Raw genomic sequence first — 17,445 nt, 5'->3', positions numbered from 1 at the left:
AGAACTACTAAAAGAGCCCTGGTTGTATATTGCTTTACATAGCACATAGCATATAAATATATATGAATGAGTGATTTACTAGATAGTTATGTCTAAAACCTTTGACCATGGGGCGCCTGGGTAGCTCAGTCGGTTAAGCATCTGCCTTAGGCTCAGGTCATGATCCCAGAGTCCTGGGATTGAGCTCCACATCGGGCTCCCCACTAGGCGGGAAGTCTGCTTCTCCCTCTCCCACTCTCTCTGCTTGTGTTTCCTCCCTTGCTGTGTCTCTCTCTGTCAAATAAATAAAATCTTAAAACAAAACAAAAACTTATGACGAGGTAAATAATTATTTTTTTCTTTTTTCTTTCTGTTTTTGTGGAAGTTTATTTTGCAAAACTCTCTACTTGGTGCTATGAGATGTATAAAGTTAAATAAAACACACTCTTATATGGAATACAAATGTAAAATAAAATGTTAGATATAGGGGTGCCTGGGTGGCTCAGTCAGTTAAGTGTCTGTTTTCTCTTCAGGTCATGATACCAGGATCCCAGGACCAAATTCCATGTCAGCCTCCCTGTTCAGTGGGCAGTCCCATTCTCCCTCTCCCTGTGCCCTTCCCCCCAGGCTCATGTGCTCTTTCTCTCTCTCTCTCTCAGATAAATGAATAAAATCTTTTAAAAATATGTTAGCTATGGTATTTACATTTTACGATACATCTCAGGACAATTTAACTTGAATCAGGAAATCTTCATATCCTAAAACACACCCTAAAAGCCAGAAGAATATTTAGAGGCTTTTGAAGCTGATGTATCTCTCTCTCTCTTTTTTTAGTGTGTTAGTTACCATACAGTACTTCATTAGTTTTTGATGTAGAGTTCCATGATTCACTGTTTGTGTGCAACACCCAGTGCTCCTTGCAATACGTGCCCTTCTTAATACTTACCACCGGGCTAACCCATCTCCCCTTCTCCAAAGAAATATGAATGACCAAAAGACACATGAAAAAAATGTTCAACATCATTAGCCATCAGGGAAATTCAAATCAAAACCACACTGAGATATCACCTTATACCAGTCAGAATGGTAAAAATAAATAAGGCAGGAAACAACAAAAGTTGGAAAGGTTGGAGAAAGGGGAACACTTTTACACTGTTGGTGGGAATGCAAGTTGGTACAGCTACTTTGGAAAACAGTATGGAGTTTCCTCAAGAAGTTAAAAATAGACCTACCCTATGACCCAGCAATTGCACTACTGGGTATTTACCCCAAAGATACAGACAGAGTGAAAAGAAGGGGCACGCGCACCCCAATGTTCAGAGGAGCAATGTCCACACTAGCCAAACTGTGGAAAGAGCCGAGATGCCCTTCAACAGATGAATGGATAAAGAAGATGCGGTCCATATATACAACAGAATATTACTCAGCCAATATTACTCAGAAAGAATGAATACCCACCATTTGCATTGACATGGATGGAACTAGAGGGGATTATGCTAAGTGAAACAAGTCAAGCAGAGACAGACAGTTATCATATGGTTTCACTTATATGTGGAACATAAGGAATAGCATGGAGGACATTAGGAGAAGGAAGGGAAAAATGAAGGGGGGTGGGGGAAATAGACGGGGAGATGAACCACGAAAGACTATGGACTCTGGGAAACAAACTGAGGGTTACAGAGGGGAGGGGGGTGGCAGAATGGGTTCTACCACCTCTTTTTTATCCATTCATCAATGGATGGGCACATGTATCCCTTTGAATTAGCATTTTTGTATTCTTTGGGTAAATACCCAGCAGTGGCAATTTCTGGACTATAGGGTAGTTCTATTTTTAACTTTTTGAGGAACCTCTATACTCTTTTCCAGAGTGGGTGCACCTGTTTGCATTCCCACCAACAGTGCAAGAGGGTTCCTCTTTATCCACATCCTTGACATCACTTTGTTGTTTCTTGTGTTGTTCATTTTAGCCATTCTGACAGGTGTGAGGGGATATCTCATTGTAGTCATGGTTTGTATTTCCCTGATGATCAGTGATGATGAGCATCTTCTCATGTGTCTATTGGCTATCTGTCTGTCTTCTTTGGAAAAATGTACATTCATGTCTTTTGACCATTTTTAAATTGGATTATTCATTTTTGGGGTATTGAGTTTGATAAGTTTTTTTTAATATATTTTGGGTACTAATCCTTTATTGGATATGTCATTGGCAAATATTTTCTTCCATTCCATAAGTGGCTTTTTAGTTTTGTTGATTGTTTTTTTTTTCTTTTCTTTCATTTTATTTATTTTTTCAGTGTAACATTATTCATTCTTTTTGCACAACACCCAGTGCTCCATGCAAAACGTGCCCTCCCCATTACCCACCACCTGTTCCCCCAACCTCCCACCCCTGACCCTTCAAAACCCTCAGGTTGCCCCAACCTCCCACCCCTGACCCTTCAAAACCCTCAGGTTGTTTTTCAGAGTCCATAGTCTCTTATGCCATTTGCGACGACGTGGATGGAACTAGAGTGTATCATGCTTAGTGAAATAAGTCAATCGGAGAAAGACAACTATCATATGATCTCCCTGATATGAGGACATGGAGAAGCAACATGGGGGGTTAGGGGGATAGGAGAAGAATAAATGAAACAAGATGGGATTGGGAAGGAGACAAACCATAAATGACTCTTAATCTCACAAATAAACTGGGGGTTGCTGGGGGGAGGTGGGATTGGGAGAGGGGGAGCGGGCTGTTGATTGTTTTCTTTGCTGTACAAAAGCTTTTTGTTTTGTTAAAGTCCCGATAGTTTATTTTTGCTTCTGTTTCCCTTGCTTCAGAAGACATATCTAGAAAGAAGTTGCTACACATGCACAGATTTTTGTGTGGACATATATTTTCACTTCTCTTAGGTATGACTATCAATGAAACTGCTGGATCATATGGTAACTATGTTAAATCATTTGAGGAACTGCCATACTGTTTTCTAAAACAGCTGTTCCATTTTATACTCCCACCAGCAGTCTACGAGGGTTCAGATTTCTCCATATCTTCACTAACACTTGTTATCTTTTGATACCAGCCATTTTGTGTGAGGTAGTATTATCTCATTGTTGTTTTGATTTGCATTTGCCTGATCACTATGATGTGGAACATCATTACATGTGCTTATTGGCTACTTGTATATCTCCCAAGGGGGAATGTCTTTTCAGAATCTTTGTGGATTTTTAAAAGGGGGTAATTTGTCTTTTTATTATTGAGTTGTAAGAAGTCTTTATATAGTCTAGATATACGTCCTTTTCTCAAATACATGACTGGCAAAGATTTTCTTCCAATTTGTGGATTGTCCTTTCACTTTCTGGATGGTGTCCTTTGAAGTATAGTTTGTCAATAGTACCAACTCTAGCTCATGGTTTTTTTTTTCTATTTTTATAACATTTTATATAACTCATAAAACAGTGCTTGTATAAAAATTCACACAAAGTTTGCTAGAGCATACAATTTCCAAAAATGTCCTGGGTTTTTGTTACATTCAGTTTTCTAAGGACGCACTCAAATCAATGGTAAAATGCAGACATTATGCGGTATTTCATTATCTTTGGTAAAACTATTCTCGTTATTTTGTCTCCTCACAGTATTAACTCTGATATCCACTTTGTGCAGGGTCTGCTTTCACTAGGATGTCAGAAAAACATTAAGGCTGGATCTACACGAGACAAGTATTTCCAAATGGCATGAACGGGCCCTGGGCCCCCACCTCCACTCCCGCTCCTACTCACAGCCAGGCAGGGTGAGAGATCTCAATGACCTCCCGTGAGGGGTCTCGAGACCCCACTGCAATCGGACAAGAAGCAAAATTTGGGGGGGAAGGTGGAAACTGAGGCCATCTTTGTGGGAACCCAAGTGGCCATGCTGCAGTGTGGGCAAGCCAGTGACTCTTACCATTTATATTCTAGCTCATGTTTTTAAGTCTAACTCAAACTCTGCAACATAACCATTAAACTAAAAACTTCTCTTGTAATGTATTTCTCACTGATAAATAGAATGAACAGTGATGACTACTTCTATCTTGTATACATACAAATAACAGCATGCCAAGAACTGATTCTTATTGTGTATATCTTAGTGGTAATCTAACTAACTATAAAGCAGCATAACATGCAGAATGTGGTCATTGCTCCTCCACAAACTGTCCTATTGCCATTGCATGCCACTCAACAGTATAATTTGAGAAAGTACTTTCCCAGGAAATTATTCTATTGTCTTGACGAGTATTTTTTTTTTTTTTATTGTTAACTTTGGAGATGGGTTTACAAGTTTCTTCGCAGTAGTGGGATTTGAATTCACTTTTATCTCAAGGAACGCAATTTGTAAACGATTTCTCATCTGTGGTTTAGTCACTTTTCTGCCTTGTACAATAAGATTTTTTTTAAGTGGTATTACTTTTTCTCTTGTTCTGAAAAAAAATCTATGATTTAACAAAAAGATAAGTCACTGGTCTTTATTTGATAATGAAACAAAAGCTCTGAAGCCTTCATGCTTTTATGAATAACCTCAGAAATAGTGGCCCTAGTGGTAAATGGATTGTTTCTTCTATACAATCAACTTCCATATATTCACCTCTCAATCAAAAATTTTTTTTTCTTTTTTACGGCAGCTAGTATAAAATCATTACAATCAGAGTCAGCTGTCCTGGCATCTTCTACACTAGCACTGGAGTTCTCTAAATTATATTTATGTTAATGCTGAATTAGTTTGAACTATGTTATACTGATTTACAATATTTACTATACTATTTTCACCATTACTTTTATGCTTCAATGTACCACATTTCAGCCATGATCAATTTTGGGGAATTAAGAATATAACTAATTTAAGCAAGGAAAAAATGAATGTAAATTTAGTAATAACATGTGAATGTAATAAAAGTTCAGAAGCCAAAGTAAACTGCCCCAGTTAAATGAATTTGTCTGAACAAAACATCCAATGCAATCTTTCTTGTACATGAGCAGCCTAATAAATTGTAACAGATATGATGAATGAAATGGGATTTGGAGGGATATCACAATTTATTTTACATTTCAAAATGTGAAATAAATGTTAATAAAATTGATTAAATTGCTTGTCATACCAAACTGCCTGGAATTCTTGGTAAATAACTAAGTACTATGGTTGTCTAGGAATCACACTGAGAAATACCTATGGTTGGCATGTAGCAGGAACCTGAAGAGTGACTGTTATTACTATCTTCATTCTCACTTGTTCTACCTGCCTCATAGCTTGCCCTGGAGAATGCAAAAGCCCTTCTCTGTGGTCTATGTCAAGTTCCTACATAGCATGTCTAGCTCCCTCTGACAAGGTGCTCCTGAGACTTTAGCTACTTGATTACTTCATAGGATATATTGGAACTGCTGGGTTGTAATTTCAATGGCCCTATCTATCTTACACACAGCTGTGGTACTTGTGCTTTACACAGTTTCCAGTACATAGGAAAAATCAATAAATATTTATGAAATGAATATACAAATCAAGATGAGAGAAATTATTATCTTCTGTGATCTGGGACTAACTATGGAGAAAAAACACTGGATAAAGAATCCTTTTTAAAATATTTATGTATCCAACAAAGGAGTAGCTAAATACAGAAAACAAATATTAACAGACCTAAAAGGGAAAAAGAGACAGCAATATAATAATAGTAGGGGACTTTAATACCCCAATTTCATCAAAGGATATATCACCCAGACAGAAAATCAATGAGGAAACATTGAATAAAATGATGGGTTGGACAGATGGACTTAACAAACATATACAGGACATTTTATCCAAAGCAACAGAATACACATTTGTCTCAAGCACACATGGAACACTGTCCAGGATAACCATATGTTAGGGCACACACAAAAACATCTTAGTAAATTTAAGAAGACTGAAATCATATCAAGCATCTTTTCCAACCAAAATGGTACGAAACTAAAAATCAATTACAAGAAGACAACTGGAATATTCACAAATAGTGGAGCTTAAACAACATGCTACTGAACAACCAGTGGGTTAAAGAAGAAATAAAAAAATACCTTACGACAAATGAAAATGGAAATACAATGTACCAAAACTTATGGGACACTGCCGACGCAATTATAAGCAAGAAGCTCATAGTGATAAATGCCTACATCAAGAAACAAGAAAGATCTCAAACAATCTAACTTTACATCTCAAAGAACCAGAAAAGGAACAAGCTCAAAGTCAGCAAAAGGAAAAAATGACAAAGATCAGAGCAGAAGGAAATGGAGGCTAAAAGACAATAGAAAAGATCAGTGTGACTACATTTATCATGGTGAGCACTGAATAGTATAGAATTATTGAATCATTGTTGTACACCTGAAACTAATATATTTCACGTCAATTATATTTCAATAAGAAAAGATCATTGAAACTAAGAGCTGATTTTTTTTTTAAAAAGATAAACAAAATTAAAAAGCCTTTAGCTAGACTGACCAGGAAAAAAAAAGAAGTCATAAAATCAGAAATAAGAGATGTTCCAATTCATAGAAAGAAACACAAAGGATTGTAAGAGATGACTATGAACCATTATATGCCAGTATGCAAATAAATTAGATAATTTAACAAGAAATGGATAAATTCCTTGAAACATACAGCCTAGCAAGAATGAATCAGGAACATTTTTTCATGTGTCTGATAGCCATTTGTATGTCTTCATTGGAGAAGTGTCTGCTCATGTCTTCTGCCCATTTTTTGACATGATTATCTGTTTTGTGCGTATTGGTTTGAGAAGTTCTTTATAGATCCTGGATATCAACCTCTCGTCTGTACTGTCATTTGCAAATATCTTCTCCCATTCCGTGGATTGCCTCTTTGTTTTGTTGACTGTTTTCTTTGCTGTGCAGAAGCTTCTGATCTTGATGAAGTCCTAAAAGTTCATTTTCGCTTTTGTTTTCTTTGCCTTTGGAGACATATCTTGAAAGAAGTTGCTGTGGCTGATATCGAAGAGGTTACTGCCTACTCTAGGATTCTGATGGATTCCTGTCTCACGTTGAGGTCTTTTATCCATTTCGAGTTTATCTTTGTGTACGGTGTAAGAGAATGGTCGAGTTTCATTCTTCTACATATCGCTGTCCAGTTTTCCCAGCACCATGTATTGAAGAGACTGTCTTTTTTCCATTGTATATTTTTCCTGCGTTGTCGAAGATTATTTGACCATAGAGTTGAGGGTCCATATCTGGGCTCTCTGTTCCACTGGTCTGTGTGTCTGTTTTTATGCCAGTACCATGCTGTCTTGGTGATCACAGCTTTGTAGTAAAGCTTGAAGTCAGGTAACATGATGCTCTCAGTTTTGTTTTTCTTTTTCAACATTTCCTTAGCAATTCAGGGTCTCTTCTGATTCCATAGAAATTTTAGGATTATTTGCTCCAGCTCTTTGAAAAATACCGGTGGAATTTTGATTGGAATGGCATTAAAGGTATAGATTGCTCTAGGTAGTATAGACATTTTAACAATGTTTATTCTTCCAATCCAAGAACATGGAATGGTCTTCCATCTTTTTGTGTCTTCTTCAGTTTCTTTCACGTAGTTCCTCGAGTATGGATCCTTTACCTCTTTGTTTAGGTTTATTCCCAGGTATCTTATGGTTCTTGGTGCTATAGTAAATGGAATCGATTCTCTAATTTCCCTTTCTGTATTTTCATTGTTAGTGTATAAGAAAGCAACTTATTTCTGTACATTGACTTTGTATCCTGCCACATTACTGAATTGTTGTATGAGTTCTAGTAATTTGGGGGTGGAGTCTTTTGGATTTTCCATATAAAGTATCATGTCATCTGCGAAGAGAGAGAGTTTGACTTCTTCATTGCTCCATGACTCCTTTTACTTCTTTGTTGTCTGATTGCTGTTGCTACGACTTCTAATACTATGTTGAACAAAACTGGTGAGAGTGGGCATCCTTGTTGTGTTCCTGATCTCAACGGGAAGCCTGCAAGCTTTTCCCCATTGAGGATGGTATTTGCTGTGGGTTTATCATAGATAGATTTTATGAAGTTCAGGCATTGTTCCCTCTATCCTTATACTCTGAAGCGTTTTAACCACCTTACACCAGTTAGAATCGCCAAAATTAGCAAGACAGGAAACAACGTGTGTTGGAGAGGATGTGGAGAAAGGGGAACCTTCTTACCCTGTTGGTGGGAATGCAAGTTGGTGCAGCCACTTTGGAGACCAGTGTGGAGATTCCTTAAGAAATTAAAAATAGAGCTTCCCTATGACCCTGCAATTGCACTGCTGGGTATTTACCCCAAAGATACAGATGTAGTGAAAAGAAGGGCCATCTGTACCCCCAATGTTTATAGCAGCAATGGCCATGGTTGCCAAACTGTGGAAAGAACCAAGATGCCCTTCAACGGACGAATGGATAAGGAAGATGTGGTCCATATACAGGATGGAGTATTATGCCTCCATCAGAAAGGATGAATATCCAACTTTTGTAGCAACATGGATGGGACTGGAAGAGATTATGCTGAGTGAAATAAGTCAAGCAGAGAGAGTCAATTATCATACGGTTTCACTTATTTGTGGAGCATAACAAATAACATGGAGGACATGGGGAGATGGAGAAGAGAAGGGAGTTGAGGGAAATTGGAAGGGGAGATGAACCATGAGAGACTACGGACTCTGAAAAACAATCTGAGGGTTTTGAAGGGGTGGGGGGTGGGAGGTTGGGGGAGCCAGGTGGAGGGTATTATGGAGGGCACGTATTGCACTGGGTGTGGTGCATAAACAATGAATTCTGTTACGCTGAAAATAAATAAATAAATAAATAAATAAATAAATTTTAAAAAAAGAATGAATCAGGAAGAAAGAAAATCTGGAAAGAAGTAATCTTTGCACCTACAATACTGAGGATTCTAAATAAATTGTTGAATGGATGAACAAAGAAATGAATGAAATAATAAACAGATTAGGAACTAAGTATCATAAACTCTTATTAATCAGAGGTTTCTGGATTACTAATGGCTAAAGAAAATAGGACATATGAAAATAACCAAATCTATTTACATGTTAGAATGTATCTATTGTTTGGAACCAGGCTGTAAGCAAAAACAGATTCTAAACGTTCTGATTCTAAATAGATTCTAAATTCTGAATCCAAACAGGCTACTATCAGGTAGTGATCTTTGCCAATAAGTGAAACTGTAGCTAAGTACCTCTGTCCCCAAGACTGAACACAGTGCTATATACTTGATAAAGACTCAGTAAACACTTAAGAAACCATACCACTAATGAAAATGTCTGTGAATAAAGCTATAGGCAGTTCTACCAAAATAAGAGGCTCTATAATGTTTACTCCCTGATTAGAAATAGAACAACTAGTGATATAAAGGTTAGTCCATTCTGTGCCATTAAAGAATGATGCAGAGTATGAATATGTCTGGGCTTGGTTTTATTTAATAAAAACACTGTACAGCATAGGTATCTCTAGTCGCACTAATACAATGGAATCATTGAAGAGATGGATGCAACTAAACCAAAGTTAAGTTTATATGAATTCAGGCCTAGGAAGCCATCCTCCAAACCTGTTCATGATTTTGATTTTCATTGAAAGCTTAAGATAAAGTGTTACTTGAAATTTTTTTGAAGAGTAAAGGCAAATTCACAATAACTAGGACAGTGTTTCTTGTCACATATGCAGCGGATACCACAACCATTATGATTTACGCATAGTCCAAAACAAGTCTTTGAACCTAGAAAAGCTTTTCTTAGGAACTCTACTTATGAAAAGAATGGTAACTTTCATGAAGACACTCTAAAAATAAAGAGAAATCCTTACCTCTTGCAGTTAAATTTCAATAAAAATTTCAATTAATGTGGAGCCTTGGATTTTTCCTGTAACCTTCATATTAAATTTTGTGCTCAGTATTAAAGGAATTAAAGTCAATTTCTTTACCAATGAATTATGAGGAACACAAATTAAGATGAAAAGAATGAACTGGGAATATGAATGCACAAATATTGTGCATTCATATTATTATACAGCATAATCTGTAAATCTAGTACTAATGAGACTCAAGATTTAAATGGCTGAAGAATGTGTTTAGTGAATTATTGTCAATCAATGCCTCTATTCCAGGATAAATGTAATCTTGAAAGGCAACACACCTATTATTACAAATTCCTAAGTAAGTACAGTACTTCATTATTTCAAAATGTCACTGTCAATTTATAGAGTAACAGACAAACATCTTTCCACCATATACCTGATTACCTTTTCTTTATAGTAAATGAAACACTGACTATTAAGGAAATTACAAACATCATTTTTCCAGCAATAAAAGAAACCTAATGTGTGTAAAACTCTAAACTAATTACAGCACTCTAAATTTTCGTATTTGTTAGTACGGACACATCAGGTTTTATACCACTGCAATCAAGAATTATTCTTTTTTTTTTTTTTAAAGATTTTATTTATTTATTTGACAGAGAGAGATCACAAGTAGACAGAGAGGCAGGCAGAGAGAGAGAGAGGGAAGCAGGCTCGCTGCTGAGCAGAGAGCCCGATGCGGGACTCGATCCCAGGACCCTGAGATCATGACCCGAGCCGAAGGCAGCGGCTTAACCCACTGAGCCACCCAGGCGCCCAAGAATTATTCTTTTTTCAAGTAACATTATTTCATGTGAATTCTTCCAATACTAATTTATTCAATCATTTAATAAACATTTATTGAGTACCGACTTTGTCCTAGGTACACTGTTAGGGGATACAGTTATAAATGTGAATATGATACAACTCTGGCTCTTAAACTCACAGTCTAACAGAAGAAAGAGACAAGAAAGTAAGGTAAAATATAATAGCTCTACCTTACGTTAAAATTATCTACATGTTTTCCACTTGCAATAGCTAATGGGTATTATAATGAAAACATTCACTATAGTTGGAAGCTTTTCTTCATTGCTCAGAAATCAAACTTTCCCTACTTGTCTATGAAAAATTTTTTTCAATTAAAAATATTAAGAAGGACAACTTAAGAAATACCTGTGAACTGAGCATCTCAAATTAACAAATGCTAACATGTGTTTCATATTTTACCTTCAGGTTATTTTCCAAATCCAGAAATTTTTTGACTGATAAGGCACTAATAATTACTTGGGATTATTATAGGTCCCACTAGTCGTGTGATCTTGGGTAAATTAACTTAACCCTTTTGATTCTCAGTTTTCTCACCTGAAAAGTGGAGATAATAGTACACTCTGTGCTAGACTATGGATTGCCCCTCAGTATTCTTGTTCCACCTAGTTTTTTGCCCCGGGAGGTTCTCTCGCCTTTCAACGTCTGGTTGGGTTAGGTAAATAGTAATAGCAGAAGATCAGAGTATGGAAAGAAAGTAAAGCTATTTTCTGGTTTTCTCCCTAACAGGTCACCAAGTGTTGGGTATATCCATCTATCAGATACAGTCCTCTCAATAGAAGAGGACTTTAGGCCTACATGTGGTAATTTCCCTTTAGCCCTCGAGTTGGTACCATTCATTGCTGACTTCTATAAACCCTGCCCTTACCTTTAAAAACAGTTCTCTTATTAAACTGTTCTCAAATAACCCAGTTTGAAAGTGCCATATGTTTTCTGCCAGAACTCTGTGTGACTCATAAACAACCTCAGGGGTTGTTTTGGGATTACATGAGATACTATATGTAAAGTGCTTAGTTCAGTGCTTAGCAGATTATAAATATTCAGTAAATGTTGACTACTATTGTCATGATCAATATTGCTGTTATTATTATTTTATTTGAGGATCCATTCTCATACCATCTATACCAACTGAATATATTCAGGAGACTGAAAAATTCAGAATTCTGGAGATCTTTTACTAATTCTCGCACTGCTTCAAAAATGTAAATTATGTTTATTTCTAATCAACCTCAATATTTAAAAAAGAGTAAGAGGATCCTGAAAGTGAGTTGAAAAAACCACACAGTGCACAGGATTTCCTAGACTGCCGCTTCTTTTGTAAATATGGTTCAGAATTCATTTCCTACAAATTGACCTTCTGCCACCACTCCAAATCTAGCAAGTTTAAATGTCCATAAGGTTAAATAAATTGTTGGGTCTTGGGGTCATGAAAAGAATGGACTGGATGATAAACTCAATGGCATAAAAGTCCTTGGTTAATCTGGAAATGCATCTTCATCATCCTTATTTATCATCATGACATAGGCAAGCATCTCCATTTGACAAATTATTTCATCAAAATCCTATTAAAGGTCTACTTAACCTTTCATCTTACCTCATCCTTTATATCTTCCTGTTGTTGGGCAGTGAAGATCTCCATTGCAGCCATGAGTCTCATCATTAACTCATCCACTGTTGTGTTACCTAGCAACACATAGAGATTGCCAAACTTTACATTAGTAAAGTTATTACAAAATGGAAAGTCATTCTAGAATTAATCATTAAGGAACAACTACAGTCTAATAAAAATGACAGACTACTACACTAATATCTAGTTAAAATACTTTCATTTTTCATTGAAAAGTTTCATATGTTCACTGTGAAAGAGTAAAGCAGTATATAGGCAGTTGAAATTTCAAATACAGTAGATTTGAAGGAACCATCTGTTAACAGGAGTTTCAGCTCTATGAAGAAGAATGTTTGAGAAATGAGAATCAAAAGTTCTTTCAAGTTATAGAAACATACTACTTAAAAATACTAGCAACAACTACCATTTGTTTATATGACAGTAGTTAGGCTTAGCATTTTACATATATTATCCCATTTAATCTATGCAACAATTCTTTGAAGGTATCATTAGGATTTTGACTTTAGAGAAGGAAAATGAGGCTTTGAGAATTGGAGTAGCCTGTGCAATCAAGGTCAGGCTGATTAAATGGTGGGATGAGAATTTGAAACCAAGTGAGTCTAACTTATTAAAAGTCTGTTCTCTTTGCCACCTCAATACACTACTTAGAATTATCTCCTATCATTAAAAGTTCTTTGGTGAAGCAGATAGTAATTCATTTTCTGAAAAAAACCGAGTTCTTTTTTTTTGCCAAGTTGGTATTTTTTCTTTCAGCTGCTTTCAAATGACTATACTACAAACTTTATGAGTATTTATTTATTTAAGTTTTAATTTTAATTCCAGTTAGTTACCATACAATGTTATATTAGTTTTATGAGAGTATTAAAATGTTTGACTTTCCTTAACACTATTTTATTCCCTGTCCAAGGTCATAACAAACATATAGCAGAAATATGCCATTTCCTGAGAGCACTCTCCTATCGCTTGCTTTGGATACATCTACAACACAGAAATCCAGAGAGATATATAAAGGTATAGCAATTCTTCTCTTCTTTCAAAACTACAGACAAAGAACCTATCTTTCTCCAGGACCTGAGGTCTTTCTGTCCCATTGATGAAATAGGTCAACAAGTAGCAAGCATCCTTGTTGGTGTTATTCTGGAGTATGACTAACATGGTCTCCCCGCCCCCCCCCCGCCTTTTTTTTTTTTTTTTAGAAGATTTCATTTATTTATTTGACAGAGAGAGACAGAGAGAGAGAGAGAGAGAGAGAGAGGGAACACAAGCAGGAGGAGTGGGAGGGGGAAAAGCAGGCTTCCTGCTGAGCAGGGAGCCCAATGTGGGGCTTGATTCCAGGACCCTGGGATCATGACCTGAGTCGAAGGCAGATGCTTAACCAACTGAGCACCCAGGTGCCCCTAGCATGGTCTTTCAGTGGTCTGTTTCTCAACTTTTCTTTTGACCATTGGCAGCATGTTAGGGAGCGTGTGTGGTCCTCAACAAAGAATATTTAGTCACATCAGTACCACTCTCTCAATACATGAGCTAGAGAACAAATATTACCTTGGTGTGATATCATGGTACTGAGAAAGCAGCACTGGTTTTGTAGTCATAGTTCTAATTCTAGTTCTGCCACTTACTAACTATATGATCTAGTACCTAGAAATTGCCTAGCAAGTGACAAGGGCTTAATAAATATCCACTTAGTAAATGAATAAATAAGTGAATGAGTGACTGACTATAGCTCCTTAAAAATCAATTCCCTTATCAGTAAAATGAAGATAATACTACCTCTGTATATAGTACACATAAGCAGTGGCAGTTATTGTGAATGGATATAACAAATGCAAAAAGTTTAGGGGTACTTTCAATGTACATTTGGATACTGGGAAAATCTTTGAGTTTCCCTTTCTTATTTGCAAACTGTAGTGACTAACACTCAGAGCATGGGATATGAATCCCTTATGGAGGGTACTAGAAATGTGGTTATATACTGGCCATTCGTTTTCAGGCTTAAGCCACTGCTTATCAATTATGCTTCAGCCCTAATGGTAAGGACTCACTACCAAACTGGACAAGACAGAGAAAAGGTACCAGTTAATACAGTTCCAAACAAGTTTTTTCTTTATAACCTACTGTAGTGGTTTTCAAACTTCTGTTTTCAAAACTTGTTTACACCATTCACAACTACTGAGATTCTCAAATAAGTTTTATGTGGGTTATTGTTATCAACATTTATTGTGTTAGAAATTGAAGCTGAAATACTTAAAACATATTTATCAGTTCATTAAAAGTAACAATAATAAACCCATTACATGTTGATATACCAGATTTTTATGAAAAATAGCTCTATGTTCCAAGGAAAAAGTTTAGTGAGAATAACAGTATTGTTATAACATTTTTGCAAATGTTTTTAATGTCTGGCTTAATAGAACATAACCGGATTCTCAAATCTACTTCTATATTAAACCAATTACATTATGTTGTCTTATGTCTTAGTTGAAATTTATGAAGCAAATCTGGCCTCACATAGATACACAGTTGAAAACAGGAGGAGTATTTTTATTTATTTGTTTAAGATTTAATTTATTTGAGAGAGAGAGAGAGAGAGAAAGAGGTCAGTGGGAGAAGCTCAGACTTCTGCTGAGCAGGGAGCCCGATATGGGACTCGATCCCAGGACTCTAGGATCATGACCTGAGCCGAAGGCAGTTGCCTTACTGAGTCACCCAAGCACCTGGAGGAGTATTTTAACAAATAATTGTAAATATTCTTTGATACACCAAACTGACAAGATGAAATTTCCTCAAGTATGTGAGAAATTTGAAACCATTAATGAACTTCTTATACTTTGTTGTATTAAGATCCACTGACCTATCTCGCTCTTTGAATGGATCTTCTACCTATGTGTGATTTTAAAACATCATGCCCTGGTCATGTGCAAAATATTGGTTTACTGACTTATGCATTTATCTTTAATGTTATATGAGCTGATGTCATCAGAAAATTATTTAAGCTGTCAATCACATGGTGGAGGATATAACATTTTGCTTAAAAGCTCAAATTTTATCATCAGCAAAAAGTACTGTCAGTTCACTTTTCTTGAAGTGTTAGACTCACTTTGCTCATTCTGGAGAAAAGGTTCACCAAATACCAAGGCTATCTAAGTATAGTTTGTTCGTCAGTTATTTCCAAGTAAAAATGATGTTCTGTAAGAAAAAAGTGACTAGTAGTTCAGCTCAAGCAACCACACAAGTACTCTTCTTTGAGACTACCTTTGTACTCTGAAATGCAGCAGAAACACATTCTTTATACCTCTAGTTGAATCACACAAACTATAAAAAGGGTTAAAATTTAATAAGAAAGTTTTTAATTGCACATAAGGGAGGTAAAGAATATGACTACTAGTATAGTTTTGGTTATGACCTTGGTTTCGTGTGAAGGTGCCAGCAGTTTCACACAACACTGATTTTGTGTGCCACCAGTGCAAATGTCAATTAAAAAAAAAAGGCAAAAAGTAAAAGTCTTTTTACTGTAACGAAAATAATTTGACCTCACAGATCCACTGAAAGGGTCTAGAGGACGTCCAGAACCATGGACCATATTTTAAGAAACACTATTATAATATTGCCTCTGACAGGGAAAACAGGAATGAAATAGTATTTTCATTATCCATTTATCCTATGCAATTCATTACCCCCACAGATCTTTAGCATTGTTTACGAAACTCAATGGTCTAGTTACAGAGCAAACATAAAATACCAGAGTTTTTGAGTTTTAAAGGCCCCAGAATTTACATCACATACCCCATCATATTATCTGCTATAGAACTTCTGACTTAAATAAGGGTAAAAATAAAGTATCTCAAACACAAGCTTTAGTTGGGGCACTTGAAACATCTTTTCCCTTGGGGCATAAAAAAGATATACTGTTTTCAATTTAAGCTGTGATATAAATAAGGTAATATTTTATAATAATCCTTGGGGTTTATAAGTAACAGTAAAAAAAAATCATTCACTTTTTTTTGGTAGAGAATATGCAATGCAATTAAATTCATAGGCATCCTATAGCTTCAAGCCTTAGCGCTGCATCCTAGAAACAGATTCACACAATTAAGGGGAAACAACTACCACTGTGTGAACAATTATTTGCCATATCTAGTCACTGGCTTTTCTAGATAACTAAAGCATCTCTTTCAACTACTCAACATTACAGCAAGAAATCAATACATGTATAAGAAATGTCATATTTGACAACTGATTATGACTTGATTGCTAGTTTAAAGAACTTCGCAATTATGAACATTTAATATGATTATGCTGTGTCCAAGGGGCTGTGCAACTTTATTAAGAAATTTCTGTTAGATTTTCATGCAGCATATTTCATTTTTCATAGATCCTATACTTTTTGAAGATGTTCTTCTTTAGGATATTCTACGTTTGAAAATACAAAGATGTTCACCCATACAGAGAATTACAGTCAACTTTGATGGTAAACATTATAAGGTTATCACATACACAGGAAGATACTCTACTCCCCTTGTGACATGTACTTTACCTTGTATCACATTTAACACTTCATTAGATGATCGCTTTCCCATAATAATCAGAAAAAGTGGAAACTGATCTGTTTTTTGAGTCCGAATGGTTTGTGCAACAACACTGCCAAAATGTCTATTGCACATTGTCAGAAATCTAAAATGAGACAAAAGCCAAAGTAAATTTCATTTCAGACTTTAATAAATTTACTAGTATCCTAACAAAAAACTCACTAGGTGCTTTACTAATTATGTTAGTAATAATTAGATAGCCTGTCTGATATCAATATATAAAAGCTTGCTATATTGAGTTTTCAACTACATCTTAAATGATATAGAAGTGACTATCATATAGAAACACAGGAAGCACACCCTAAATGCTATCTGGGGCCGACAACACAGGATTCTTAGTCTTAAACACCGCGAACTATACTGACCTAGACTATGAGAAAAACAAACAAACTGAATTTTAAGAGGAAAGAATTTCTTAAATAGGACAAATATTGTATGGTACAAAGTTAAATTAGACTAGTATCCTAGTCTAAACAGGATTTAGCAACATTTTCACAAGTCTTTAGAATCAAGAATTGTACTTTAGAATTGTGTTTTCTCCAGTAGTAGCAGGTCTTCTGGTTTCATACTTACCATGGGA

At 35.9% G+C, this 17,445-nt stretch overlaps 1 protein-coding gene across 3 annotated transcripts in view; it reads right to left on the bottom strand.

Moving 5' to 3' along the window:
• The window catches only part of FAF1 (Fas associated factor 1), a 495,897-nt gene that overhangs the window by 94,788 nt on the left and 383,664 nt on the right, over window positions 1-17,445 (bottom strand). For all 3 annotated transcript variants that reach the window (XM_046003527.1, XM_046003533.1, XM_046003539.1), the window contains exons 14-15: window positions 16,814-16,950; window positions 12,247-12,335 (exon numbers count right to left, since the gene is read on the bottom strand). In XM_046003527.1, the coding sequence (XP_045859483.1) occupies window positions 12,247-12,335; window positions 16,814-16,950 (226 nt within the window). The remainder of the gene's footprint in view (window positions 1-12,246; window positions 12,336-16,813; window positions 16,951-17,445) is intronic.

The sequence above is a fragment of the Meles meles genome, chromosome 1 (genome assembly GCF_922984935.1).
Source record: "Meles meles chromosome 1, mMelMel3.1 paternal haplotype, whole genome shotgun sequence".
In the NCBI taxonomy this organism is placed as follows: Eukaryota; Metazoa; Chordata; class Mammalia; order Carnivora; family Mustelidae; genus Meles; species Meles meles.
This window is presented reverse-complemented; position numbering and strand designations above follow the sequence as displayed.